This window comes from Carassius carassius, chromosome 46 (genome assembly GCF_963082965.1).
Source record: "Carassius carassius chromosome 46, fCarCar2.1, whole genome shotgun sequence".
NCBI classification, from domain to species: domain Eukaryota; kingdom Metazoa; phylum Chordata; class Actinopteri; order Cypriniformes; family Cyprinidae; genus Carassius; species Carassius carassius.
In genome coordinates, this window is record NC_081800.1 from 20,590,681 (window position 1) to 20,604,929 (window position 14,249).

A 14,249-nucleotide genomic window follows, 5' to 3' on the forward strand; every position below is an offset into this window, starting at 1 on the left:
TTTGACTAAATGACCAATCACTACCAATCCACATTTAGTCCAAGGCAAGATTGGAGATTATGGATTATATTGTTGTCAATCACAATCCTAATCAAAGGAATAATAGAATTTAAAAATCTAAGAAAATATAATTTTTGAACTGACAGAACTCTTTGCACCGAATTTATTTCAAATTAAATATCTATTTTGGTTTTACTAGCTAAATACCAGCCACTTGTATTTGACATTGTATTATGTGTTATATCAATAACTACAGTAACATTGAAAGTGCAATGAAGATGCAAAAAAGATGACTCCGAATTTTTTAATTACCAAAAAAAATAAAAATAAATCTATTTTCATAAGATACTAATGTAACCCTGCACACACACACAAAAAAAAATCAAGTATCATATATGCATCTGATATTATGATCATCATTTTTGTTTTATAAATAATGACAGAGGAATTATATTTGGCACTGTTACAGCAAGCCTATGTAACAAAAAAAATATACATTTAAATAATAATAATAAAAAAAACGAATCATAAAATGTCAATAAAAAAACAACAACATTTGAACGTTTTACAAGGCACTATAACATCAAAAAATTCTGCCAATAAATAAAAAACAAATTTGTAATAAAATGCCAGGCAATATGATCAAAGGAAAAAGGCATATTGAAATGCCGCAATTTAACACTATATTGATTTATAACTGAATAAAACCAAATTTGTACAAGTGCCTATAATGTTTGCCGTTTGATTGAGGTGCAGTGCCACTTATGCTACCTGAACTCTAATAATAGCTGATCATAATCCAATTATTACTGATAAAGAATTCATTAATAACTCTTGTATATGAACCTTCATGTAATTTCTGCTGAAGTAGCGAGTTAATACTTTTTTTTTGTGAACTATAAACTATATACAAAGCATAACAAATTGTCAGCAAAAAAAAAAGGATTGTCCAAGTAACTGACAGTAACTTTACCATACAAAAACTGATGGTGAGCTTATTGACATCATGAATAAGCAACTTATCCTCCCAAAACGAAACTCAATCCTTTCTCCTTTCAACTAAACATTCTTTCGTAGAGCACAGACCATTGGATTATGACCCATAGGTCTTGCACATATGTACTGAGTACTGATACATGAGTACACATACATGAGTACTGATCATGGGTTAAATCCCTCTGATGCCAAGCAACTCAGATGAAGAATTCCTTCTTGTTTTCAGTGACGGTGTCATTGTAGACCTGGTCAGGGTCCACACCTGGAGCGGGCTCACCCGCAGTTCGGTAAACACCCTTACTGTGGCACAGGTATCGGTACAGCAGGAATCCACAGACAACAAGGGTCACCAGGATCAGTGCAATTACCACTAAAAGAGAAAAAAAAGACAAATCATTTCGCAAGCAATATGCAATAGATCAAATATATACATTTTATTATAACCCCAAATCTGGATGCAAACTGAAAATTGTCCATGATGATTTACCCAAAACCTGATCATTTGTTGGCTCATGTTGCAGATCTCTAATATGTACCATCATCATAACACCTGGCTTTAGTCTAATATCATGATCTGCACTATTACACTAGAAGTCAATTACCTCCAATGACAGTCGTGTCTGTCTGAGGTGGAGCTGCAGTTGTTGATGTAACATTTATACCTGAGGAAAAAAACAAATGCACTAAACCCGAATGTCAAGATTACATTCACTGAAATGTGGAATTACAACCATTTCCAGCTGGAGGAACTGTTTTGTTGAAGAGTAATCAGATTAGCAGAAATACAACATGGCACCAAGTTAGGAATTCACTGTGCATAGATTTTATTTAATGCTTAAGTACAGCCTCGAATGAAACATTTCAAGACCCAAATGAGGTCAGGTACGAGTGTACAAATAGGCTATTATATGCTAAATAAATTGTGTTAGTGCCAAGATTGTTACATTAGCCTATTATAATGTATAGATTCATTGTTTGATATATGACACACCTCTAAGGTGCCTGTAATGGGAAACCTCTAATGCTCTAAAAGAGGTTTGCTCTTTATATTAGAAGACAATGTGTAGAACTTACCAGGTGTGCTAGTCATGCTGAAAGTCATAACTGTGAAACGGACACCTATGGAGCAAAATAAACCTTGTTGACTCAATTCAATAACAAAAAAATATAGTACCAACTGTGTTTTTTTGTAACAGACGATATGACTTAAACATTAACTAAATGTGGACAAACATGGTTGGGTTGTGAGACATATGTACAGTTTGTGTCCCACTGAGGCTTATTGGAACTGCTTGAAGAGAGATACACTTGTATGTGGAAGGAGGAATAAAAAATTGTGTATTAAATGTTCAGGGACTTAAAATCATCTTCTAGACATTTCGACATTTTGGGAGATGAGAAGTAATTTGTAAAAACTTAGGTCGACCCACTTTTCAAAATATTTCTACAAGTATACATTAAATGTTAAGGGTCATTCTATAAAATGGGTGTTTCTTGTATGATGTGGTAAGTTTTCAAACATTCTGTCAGATACATTTTATTATAATTATAAATTGTATAAATTTCAAGCTAAACTGAAGGAACAGTTTACTCAAAAATGAGAATTTGCTCACCCTCAGGTCATTTCAGATAAGTTTGTTTGGAGTAAAAGACATCTTAATGATGGATGTGTTTCTTATAAACATGCAGCTTTTGCTTAAGACATTAAATGATGGACTGGAGACATATTTATTACTCGTGATGTTTTTTAAAAGCTAACGTTACTCTAATTCAGAAGGCACAAATTCACTGCAATAAACTCAAACATCTTGGATGGCCTGAGGGTGAGTACATTTTCAGCAAATTTACATCATTGGACTAGATCTTCAATGCATTTTTATATACGTTGGACCACAATTAAGCCTGTTTTGAAATGAGCTTTTTTTAAACTTTATACTGACATTAAAAATGTTTTATTAAACAACAAAATTAGAAAGATAATTTCATGCTAAATTTGGTTTACCACACAAAATCAGAAAATATTACTTATTATACATTACAACACCTATATATGATGCTTACACGGGTGCAGACAGGTCAGATAAGACGAGGAAGAGACAAAGAATTGATTTACTTAATTTTCCTTTTTTTTTATGTTGTGGTTAGGAAAATCTTCTATAATAACATACATTAAATGTTTGCATTCGCTTTTTATTAACTGAACTCATATTTACCCACACGCTTCTAATGTACACAAACGCACCTTTTGTCGAGCATTATCAAATCTGGTTGATAAAAAGTGAAGCCCAAAAGGGTCTTCTTTCTAAAGACACCACAATTATGTTTGTAACACACTGAAGTAGGAAACTATTACAATTATAAGTTAGTTAGAGCACTTTCAGCTGTGAGTCCCATAATGGGGGGTGCTGACTAACAGGTTAAACTTATAAAAAGATTTGACAGTAGCCTTAAATCTCACTTCCTAAATTGAATTAACTTGCTTTCTTCCAAATCTCGCAGGGTTCAAACGCAAAGCTCATTCTAAAACGGCTCTCGTCGTGATGTAGGCACACTACACAGAAAGCTATAAGTGCTGCTGTAAAGAAACACGACCGGTGAGATTGTTTGTTTGTAACGTTAACTGTTAGTAGAGACAACCCAAAACTGTAATCCTCACGATTCCATCTTTTTGTTTTGATCGATTGTAGTCGGAAATCTCCTCTCACACAATGAACAATCACTTTAAAGAGTTGTGAAACTCGTTATTTAACAGCTTTTCAGCCATTTGAAACCATAAGATCTTAAGTTACTTCCAGCCCAACAGGAACCGAAAAACTTACCTGTTTGAGTGTCAGAGTCGCGGATAAACTACTTTTAGTTAAAGATGCCGATCAAAGCGATAAAAAATCAACTTCAGACCGAGGAATCATGAAAAGTAAGCTCCGTTCAAGCCAAGGCAGAACTGCATGAAGCCACCACAAGATCATCAACAAAACTGTCTTGAAGTGCGCGATTTCCGATTAATGAACGAATCATTCTTTTGAGTCGGATCTTTTCGATGAATCCGTTGAACCGGTTCACTAACTTCAACTAGAGTAGACTGAGCTGTTCTCGAGTCAGTAACCTAAACGATTCCCGAATTCGAACACAGCATTAGCAGTCACAAACCGGGATTTGAAAACGTACTGGAATTATGAAAAATGTTTTACCAACGCTTTACGTAAATGTAATTTTATTCACTTATTTGTTTGTACTATTTTATTAAAACATGCAGAAAAATGGTGTGTGTGACTAAACGAATTAAATTTAATCCCCTAATGTAAATCGAAAAAGATTGTTACTAAATGAACTGCGACACAAGAAATAACATACAAACTAATAAATAAAACGTAGAAAAAAAACGAATAAACTGCATTTGCTTTTATTAGGACGTTTGATTGTGGAACCATAAGGCCAGCTGACGTAATTGCGTCATGGCGTAAAGAATTATTGAATCCCTTTGGAACAGGTTCTTTGAAACAAACTCTTCGAAAGAGCCGATTCTCCCAAACGAGTGACTTCCCTTTGCTGTGCGTAGGCGCGTTCACAAGTGTTTCCTCCTGTCCGCTCCCGTGAAGAATCAAACAATAGTCGCATTCCACGAAATGACTAATATTAACCAACAACCACCCTGTTTTCTAGACTAACCTCTAAAAATAAAGAAAGGAGATTTGGATCAGTAGTTTAATTGCCTCAGTGTGTAATGAACAAAACGTTAAAAAAGTGACAAGTTAATTTTTATTTATAAGTTATTTAATGATGGATAATTGTCAAGTACTACATAACAAATATTTCACATTGTTTCCTGTGACCAGTTAGATAAATGTATGTAATATATAGAGTTGATCTAAAAACATTCAAATATATAAGGAAGACCACCACATATGATAAAAGACAATACAAGAAAGTGATTATATATTTTTTTAAAACTTGGATTAAAACCCAGAATTTAAATATTTATCTGAAAATTCATATCTCATAAAATCAAGAATGAAAAAAAACGAATACATGCGAGTACAGTGTTTTATGTCCTCTGTTACTGTATGTTGTGCAGTTGCAGTCATCTTTTCTGTAAACAGATGTGAAATTTAAGTGAAAACACACTAAGCCATCTGCTCATGGATTATATCAAACACATGAGCACAACATGAGTATGAGCTGTAAGTGCTCTCAAATTATGCTGACCTTTTGATTGCTATTTAGGGGCTTCTGTTGTCACTCACTCATTCACTTCTCCTGACCGATGGTCACCCTTGGTAAGAGCCTTGAAACAGGTCAAACAAATAAACATTTACACCCTGTTTTGAATAAAATTTTTATGTTACTTTTAAGAATGAACATAATGGCTATGTTTAGAATGGAATAGCCTACTAATTACTGAACACTGCAGTATATAGACTGTATACTATGAACTATATTTTTAAATCAATACATAAAACAGTAATTATGAAAGGAATTTTTTAGAATTGTTAAAAAGCATGGATATAATTTCCTACGGGCATAAGGTTATGACGTTACAACAGATTTCTATTTCAAATAAATTATGTTTTTCTTTTTTTTTTTTTACTTTCTAAAAAATTGTATCATGGTTTCCACACAAATAATAACCAGTACAACCTTTAATGATAAAAAAAACCTATTTAGCATCAAATCAGCATATTAGAATGATTTCTGAAGGATCATGTGACTCTAATGTACTTAAAATGCAAAACGTCAATACTTTCACAATATCACTTTTTACAGTATTTTCCTTCAAATAAATGCAGTCTTAGTACAAAAACATCTTTAAAAAAATCTTAATCATTCCAAACTTTTAACTGTAATGACAAACAGTAGTGTATGTTTTTGAAGTCTCTCTCTCTCTCTCTATATATATATAAATAATATGGGTTGTTTTATGATGTGTTTACACCTTTACAGAACTCACATTGTTTGAAACCTCAGCTTGTTCCACATCTGGTTTAATGTCACAAGCTATTCCATTCTTCACACCAGAAGGCCCATCGTCTCCCACCTTCTCGGGTGATTTTTGATCTTTGATCCTGGTGCATTCAACGATATCTTTTGGTTTCAGTTCACTCTCATCACATTCCTCCTCAGAAGACTCCTCATCATTTGGTGGATCTTGATCTGAGGCTTGTGAGGACTCCTTCTTTTCTGCTTTCCTGTCTTCTTCCACCGGTTTATCTGCAGAGGTGCTGGTGTTCACCTGTGGCTTATGGGGCGAGGTGCTTTCCTCTGTATGATGATCTAATCTTGTAGGGCTGCCTTTTGCATCTTTGGCACCAGAGACGTTCTCACAAAGGGGTTGAGGGCTGGTCGCCTTAGGGCTGTATGACCCATATGTTGGTCTGTCAGACCTAAAACTGGATGAGTTGTCTCTCCTGTAATAGCAAATGTACAGAGAAATATGTTGGTTTGCATCTTATACGTAAGAGATATCCTAACAAAGATACCACATTATTATTTCGGCCAAAATAGATTGTATTAAACAAATAAACATACTGCTACAACTACTACTAAACAAGTGCTTTGTGTAATTTTAGACTTTTGATTATAGATTTAAGAGTAACTTGTTGCTTGAGTGATAAATGGCAACACTTTTTCCGTCTTTACATTATTAATCATTTACGTTCACCAGCAGATGGCATTAGTTACCAAGTTTAAATCTGCAAGGCAAAGAGAGAAACTGAAATCACGTTTTTTTTTTTTTTTTTTTACCTTAGAGAGCCCCTGGGGTTGTAACTGATGCTTTTAAGTGATCTGGGGGACAACGTGTCTCTAAAAGACCTTCTCTTCAAGGAACCAGAGCTTAAAAGGAAAACAAAGAGTCATTTGTGTACTGTTAAACATTATACTACTGTTATTTAACTTGTTCATTGGAAAAAATATATAGAAGAACAGACAATAAAGCCTTATACCGGTTGAAGTTCTTCACAACAAAGCACTTGTCTGGATGCTGGGTGCTCAGCTCTTTCATCACAGTCTGCAGAACCTCATTGTTCTTGAGGCCAAAAAAGAAAAACAAAAGACTTCTCAGGTAGTTACAGAATATGAGGAAACAGTTTTGTTTGATCCAAGTATTTTATTTTCAAGATGTATTCTCAGCTTTTGCTGTACCTTGGTAAGTTCCCTGTAGAAGATGTCTCTGAGGTTGCAGATGGATTGGAAGACTGTGACATAGCATCCAATGCGACTATATGATGCAGAACAAACAGAAATCAAGGGTAATCAATATTGCATCTTAAAAAAAGATCCATCGGTGTACTATAAAAACAATTCCAGAACCCACCTGTCATATAGAATAGGAAGTTCTATCTTCAGCTCCCTGTTCATGTCCTCGAATATCACCTTTGCTGCATTCATCTCATCCTCTGCCTATAAATACACCAGCATATACAGAAAATCCTATACATACGTGGTCTTCAAGAATCTGAATTATGATTCACATTATGTTTGGTAGTTAAGAATATGACCGGAAGGTTGGAACTTTTCAGTAAGGCTACAAACAAACTTTATGAGTGAGTGGAGAACAGAAAAGTGTGAAACAAGTCAAAGATGGCATACAATACCTTTCCAATTTTAATATCATCCTTCTTTTTAGCATTCTGCAGCCCTGTAAGGTGATGGCGAGTAGAATCATAGTCTACGAGTTTCCTGTTTCGCTTAGCCACCTTTTCCTGTATCATGAAGAAAAATAGCTGACAAACTGCATTTAAATAAATGATTGAGAGCTTTGTGCAAAGTGCGTTTGCCAGTATGTGAGGCAGCCATTTTTACCCTGACATCTGGAAACTGGCTCATGTAAGACTCCATCATGATTAATGCCTGATCACGCAGCTTGTCCTCATAATCTTTCCACAGAAGCTCTTCTCCCTTTGTAACACAGAGGCATATTTGTATTAATATAGTTAATTATAATTTGAGAATTTATAATCATTTAGGATGTATAATCATTTATAATAAAGTGTGTATAAAGCTGAGGCTTGTAAGTGTGTATAGTGTGTATAAAGAATATAAAGCTGCTTAGTTTAGAAGTGACCTCTGAGTATTCAGATAGATATTCACAAGTGTTTTAGGGTTAAATAAACGTAAACTTAACGGATAATGTCCTGGCAGAATACCTTTTCTGTTTTTCTATATATTCTTACAGTGGTCTCTGGGACTAACCTCCACAACTGCCCCAAGATCCTCTGCACCATCCCACTTATCATCGTAGACATCATACAAGGACTGAAACAGTCGATTTGAAGCATCCTTCATTACTGTTAAACATACAAAGACAATAAGGCATGTCATTAATCCTGTTCATAAGAAGATGATTCTCCTATGTAAAGTCTCATGGTAAAGAGCCAACCTGTGACAGCGTTGAGGTACGCTTTAAGGTCCTTGTATATTTTGTATCCATCGCCCTGCAAAGGAGATCACCAGAACATATTAGGCAATCGTTTGATCTTCAAAACATTTACTTTATTTGCCATAGCAGATCTAATGCACCTGTTGGTATTGGAGGTTCATGAGACAAAGCTCAAAGTGCTCATCTTTGGTCTCCTCAGATTTGCCAAGCCTCTGCAACACCTGCAAAAGCATCACATATTACATACCTGACCGCCATGACAAGGGGATCCTCAAACTATACTAACAGCACTGCAATGGATGTTACACCTGAACCTTGAAATATTGATAAGTGCACACTAGTGAAGAGAAAGGCTTGCTTACATGGTTGTTGATCGAACTATTCACCTGACTTCTCCAATAGACACTTTAAGATGACAAGATATGAGGGGCTTAAACCAGGGGTGTCCAGTCCTGTTCCTGGAGATCTTGACATATACCTGCAGAGTTCAGCTCTATCCCTGCCCAAACACACCTGTCTAGTGCCTCTGAAAATCTTAATTAGCTGGTTCAGTTGTGTTTGATCAGGGTTGGAGCTGAAGTTCGCAGGGAGACAGCTCTCCAGGAACAGGACTGGATACCCCTGGCTTAAACAGACTCAGTAGGTGAAGACAGAAAAGTAAACGGTGACTTGGTCAGCCTTAGTAGTCAAATAAAACATAATTGTGGCAATAAAGGAAACTGTTAAGCAGAGAAAGATGCTGCTTGTTTACATTGGCTCTTGTCACTGGATAGACAAAGCAACATGGTTCAGCTACTCCTATGTCATGTGACTGGATTGATTATTGGATGAAAGTAACACTAAAGTCTCTGTGTTCTCAAACAGGAAGACTTTGGAAATCACATTGGCGCTCTTGACATTGTGTTTTATGATTCCAGCCACGTACCTTCTCCTGTGCTCTGTTGAATTGTTTTTGCATCCGTTTAGCAAGAACATTGGGCCCTCCTTTTGAGTTGATGCTGGCCTTGCTCTCTGCCATGTTCTCCACTTGTTTTCTTTTTGAATAATGTTTTGTTAGACCCTTAAACTACCTGGCTAACCCTGAAAAAAATAAAATAACATTTTTTAGAGAAACGACAGTGGACTTGGTGTCTTTACATATGTCTGTATTCTGTCCAAACACACCTACTCTTGGCTTCTTCCACAATCATAAGTCGTGAACTTCTTATCTGTCCAGGTCATGATTTGAACTCTGTAGCGGCTCCTGAGTCATATTTTATAGTGAATGGTTATGTAAGGGCCCAAGGGAGAATGCTGAAATTACATTATATAAGGCCTTTATTATAGTATATTATTAATTAATTTCTCAAACCCTACGGGAAGTCATATTATATTATATTATATTATGAATCAACATTGAACTGAACTGAGCTGAATCTGTTCCGTAGAGCTGCTTTATGCCAAGCTACGAAACATGTTATCTTTTCTGATGCAGAAAGGCTAGTTCATGCATTCATGACCTCTAGACTGTTGTAACACACTTCTAGGTGGTTGTCCTGCATCTTCAATAAACAAGCTACAGGTAGTCCAAAATGCAGTGGCTAGAGTCCTTACCAGGTCAAGAAAAATATGATCATGTTACCCCAATTTTACAGTCTCAGCACTGGTTACCTATTAAGTTCCATATCAGTTACAAATTATCATTACTTACCTATAAGACCCTAAATGGTTTAGCTCCTGCGTACCTAATTAGCCATTTGGCTCCCAAACTCTGGAACAGCCTTCCTGCCAAAGTTTGGGGTTCAGACACACTCTTTCTGTTTAAATCTAGATTAAAGACACATCTCTTTGGCCAAGCATTCGAATAATGCATCTCATAATTTTGGACTGCAGTTATATCTGATCAAATGCACATTATTATTATTTAGCTTGGATTAAACTAATTAATTTTACTTGGCTGGAACACCTGAGAAGAGATGATGTCACCCCCTCAGAGGACCTCAGATGATGCTAACCCTGAAACAACATACAGAACTAACAAATCTTGCTATAAGTGTGATTTCATTATATAATAATTGCTGTTAATAGTGTTCATCGTCTGTTTGATTATGTCTGATTTTCTGTACATTTCTGCCATTTGCACATAAACTGACAGTCACCACTGATAAGATACTACTAAATATTGTAGAAACGTAATTTTCTGTAAAGTTCCGTAAGAGGCGCTATACAAATAAACTTGAATTGAATTAACATGGTTATTTTCCTGTTTATTACTATGAAACTACCTTAAAAAAATCTATATTGTAAAATGAACTATATAAATAAATGTAAGAAATGAGACTGGAAGCTTAACTTTGCACCTAGTCTATACTGTTCTATTGTATTTTATGTAACATAATAAAGATCAAACATTCAGCTTATTCTTTTCTATTCTAATCAGAGAAGTAGAAGTAACATTTTGCATTTGTTCTAGTATTTTATATTCTGGGTCACATAGGCTTTGTAGCTTTGTACAGTAAGTAAGAGTAGGTAACGTCGCGACGTTGCCTATCCCTGACCTACGACATAAAAAGCGTTACAGATATTTCCAAACTACATTTCCCATAAGCCACGGTACATACAGAAGCAACATTGACCACTCCTCTTCCTCATAAATGTGGATGTTATGGACCTTGCCCTGATTTTTTTTGACTGAACCGAGTTTGTAACATTGCTGATTCTTCAGGACATGCTGGACATTATCATGGGAAGCGCGTTGGCCAAGTGTGCGGTCACAGACTTGGCCATTCAGTGGGTCGGCTGGGCACTAGCGTCTGCGCTCAAAACGGAAAGGTTTTACGACTTGGCAGGTGATTTATCCAAAAGGCGTAGTCACACGATACTGTTATAGTAATATTATGTATTATGCTTTGTACTAATGTTCATGCATTAGTATGCACACATAAAAATGATATTTTGCCTAAAAAAATATTGCAGTTGTTTTGTTACCTCGCAACTCATGCAGCTTTTTTTTTCTTTTTTACGTGAAAATAGGTTAGGTTAATTGTATTACGAGACGGTGGTTATCTAAACTACAATAACGTGTTGTGAAACCACCGAGAATACGTCTCCACCCCCACAAGACACGATCCTGAAACTTACTGAAGTGCACCTATTATTTCTACAAGCCGGCCTCTCAACCAATCAGATCAATTTAACTACAGTTGCCGTCGTATAATTGGTCAAATTTGGATACGTCACTGTCAATCCTGCTGATAGGCGGGACTTGTCATAAAACTAGTGGGAAAAAAGAACGACTGTAACTCGGATATGATCCTAGATATAAATTAGTACAAGTGCGAAACAATAAGCTATCTTCATCTATATAAACAGATTTGCACAAACCTCGAAACTAAATTATATTTATACGGAAACATAAATTATATTTAAAATACATTATAACACAATTTTAAAACAATTTATAATGTTATACATAAACAGTTTAATACTGCATAAATGATTTTTAACAGCTCTACTGATTAGCATCTTATGCATGGCATGTAGAAAGTAATCACAACTCGCAGACTCGAAGTTGTGAGAATTATCCATGAGGATTTGAGGATTATCCACGTTATTCCAAGTCTTATTCTCTGCATAAAAAATAGCTTCTACTCACCTGTCAGCATTCAATTTGCATTTCTTTTCAGTGTAGTTCAGATATTATCCAATCATTTCAGTCTTTTCAAACCCAGGTTTCTGAACGCTATTCCCTCTCTTTCTCTTCAAGAGAAGTGTGCTCTTGAGGATCCTTGAACTTTGCTACCAATTGTCTCTAGATTCATTGGTAAAGTATTCAGTGAACACGCCTCACTTTTAAAACGGACGGACACAGGTGACTGGCTGCTCTGCCCATATCTGGTAGCATATTGAATGCCTTATCAGTTTAACTACAGATTAATTTTGTGGTTTTTTTAGGATCTGGTACCTTCATATTGCTGGCTCATCTGAGTCGGGTATGGGGTGGAAATGGCCACTTTAGACAGAACGTACAAACTGGACTTGTAACTGCCTGGGGTCTGAGGTAAGATAGATAGATAGATAGATAGATAGATAGATAGATAGATAGATAGATAGATAGATGATCAATAAAGTAAAGACAGGTCTATTTATTTGAGTCTTGTTGCTTAAGAGTGTTAATAAAAGTGAAGTCAGTCAAACTTCTTGTTGTATTAATGTATCCATTAAGGTCTGGTTAATAAGTCAATAATTAACAGATTGGGCCTTGTCCTGCAGGCTCGGGACATTTCTCTTTCTTAGAATCCTAAAGGAAGGACAAGACCGGAGATTTAACAATGTCAGAGACAGCCCTGGGACATTCTTCGTCTACTGGACCATGCAAGGTATTTCAACCACGGCTATTGATTATTTGCATAGTTAATGTTAATTGATGGCCATTTGTGTTCAGTCACAACAAGAAGATAACTAGGAAAGTACCTTTACTAGTATATCAAGTAATGATAATATATCTTGATTCTGTTTCTATATTGTATTCTATTATAAATCAAATACCATAAGTAGAAGTTTAACGTATATGTTGAGAAGTTTCAACAATTTTCTTCTGTTCTGTATCAGGTTATAAAGATCAAATATTCAACCTATTCTATTGCATTATATTATATCGTGAATTCCATAAGTAGAAGTTGAACAGTGCACCTATTCTATACTGTTCTATATACATAATGATCATATAACTCAGTTCTATTCTATGTGAATATTTTATTCTATCCCAGTGCTCTACAAACTGAGAATGACTTGGAAAGTAATTTTACTGCCATTAAGTTTTCATTAAATTTGTTTCTCCTTTTTTTCTAGCTTTGTGGGTCTTTATTACCCTGTTGCCCACCCTAATTCTAAACAGTGAGAGAAGAGACGAGCCCCTGGGCCCACGTGACTACATCGGCTGGGGAATATGGGGGCTGGGTTTTGCTACAGAGGCCATTGCCGACCAGCAGAAGTGGAATTTTAGGAGTGATCCAGATAACGCTGTGAGTAATAACTTGCACTGATAATAATACTTTGAAGAGACGACCAAATTATTACATGTAAATCATATAGCTTGCATCATAAAAGCGATATTTTAATATAATAATGTTCATTTTATAAAGCCTGTGCTCTAGTAAATAATGGTAAACTGGATCAAACTGTCCGTTCTTAACTCTCTGGTTGTTATTGGACATTTTATACCAAATTAATTTATTTTATTAACTTTTTACCAAGGGAGGAACACCAAAGAAGTGCATATTTTTTCAAATGGGTTAAATATACATAAACTATGTTTGAACCATTTGGGGCGGAGCTATCTGTTGTCCAAGCAATGGTAGACAGAGGAAGTGATGCAGAAATTACACTCTTCACCTTTAATTAAACATTTTGAATTTAGCTTCAAGAAATCCTGAGTGCTTATTAATTTGCATATGACATTTTAATTAATGTTAAGACATAAATCAAGTAAGCCTACTTGTATTTGCAGGGAAAATTTATTCGTCATGGACTGTGGGCATTCAGCAGACACCCAAACTATCTGGGGGAGATCCTGATTTGGTCAGGCCTGTTCCTGTCTGCTTCCTCCGTCATGCGTGGTCCTCAGTATCTCAGTGTTGTCTCTCCTCTCTTTGTCTGGTTTTTACTGAGACACTTAAGTGGGATACCCATCCTTGAGAAACAAGCTATGAAGAAGTGGGGATCAGACCCTGAGTTCCAGAACTACATCAAGAACGCTCCACTCCTATGGCCCTTCCCCAAATTTAAAGGAGAATAAAGCATTTACAGAACTTGCAGTAGTTTCTCATGCTTACAAACGAACATTGAGAGCTCTTGTGAATGTCTGGAAATACAGACACAATAGTCTTTAGTAGTAGTA

The 14,249-nt window shown here is 35.7% G+C and overlaps 2 protein-coding genes and 1 long non-coding RNA gene across 3 annotated transcripts; 1 reads left to right on the top strand and 2 right to left on the bottom strand.

The window, feature by feature from the left end:
* Positions 1-1,229: 1,229 nt before the first annotated feature.
* Positions 1,230-4,147, bottom strand: LOC132128985 (uncharacterized). Its single transcript, XR_009428427.1, has 3 exons — positions 3,816-4,147; positions 1,599-2,115; positions 1,230-1,366 (listed from the first exon to the last, which is right to left on the bottom strand). It is a non-coding gene; the product is annotated as an uncharacterized LOC132128985 (long non-coding RNA).
* A 586-nt stretch (positions 4,148-4,733) lies between these two features.
* Positions 4,734-12,208, bottom strand: LOC132129728 (bridging integrator 2-like). Its single transcript, XM_059541430.1, has 14 exons — positions 12,006-12,208; positions 9,297-9,451; positions 8,512-8,592; positions 8,372-8,426; positions 8,185-8,279; positions 7,795-7,890; positions 7,587-7,694; positions 7,307-7,392; positions 7,135-7,210; positions 6,936-7,018; positions 6,736-6,825; positions 5,942-6,398; positions 5,200-5,278; positions 4,734-5,083 (listed from the first exon to the last, which is right to left on the bottom strand). The coding sequence occupies exons 2-13, from the start codon at positions 9,387-9,389 to the stop codon at positions 5,234-5,236; spliced, it is 1,365 nt and encodes a 454-aa protein (XP_059397413.1). The 5' UTR covers positions 9,390-9,451; positions 12,006-12,208; the 3' UTR covers positions 4,734-5,083; positions 5,200-5,233.
* On the top strand, positions 10,985-14,171 carry LOC132129729 (uncharacterized). Its single transcript, XM_059541431.1, has 5 exons — positions 10,985-11,199; positions 12,305-12,410; positions 12,623-12,729; positions 13,202-13,374; positions 13,860-14,171. The coding sequence occupies exons 1-5, from the start codon at positions 11,079-11,081 to the stop codon at positions 14,145-14,147; spliced, it is 795 nt and encodes a 264-aa protein (XP_059397414.1). The 5' UTR covers positions 10,985-11,078; the 3' UTR covers positions 14,148-14,171.
* The last annotated feature ends 78 nt before the right edge of the window (positions 14,172-14,249 follow it).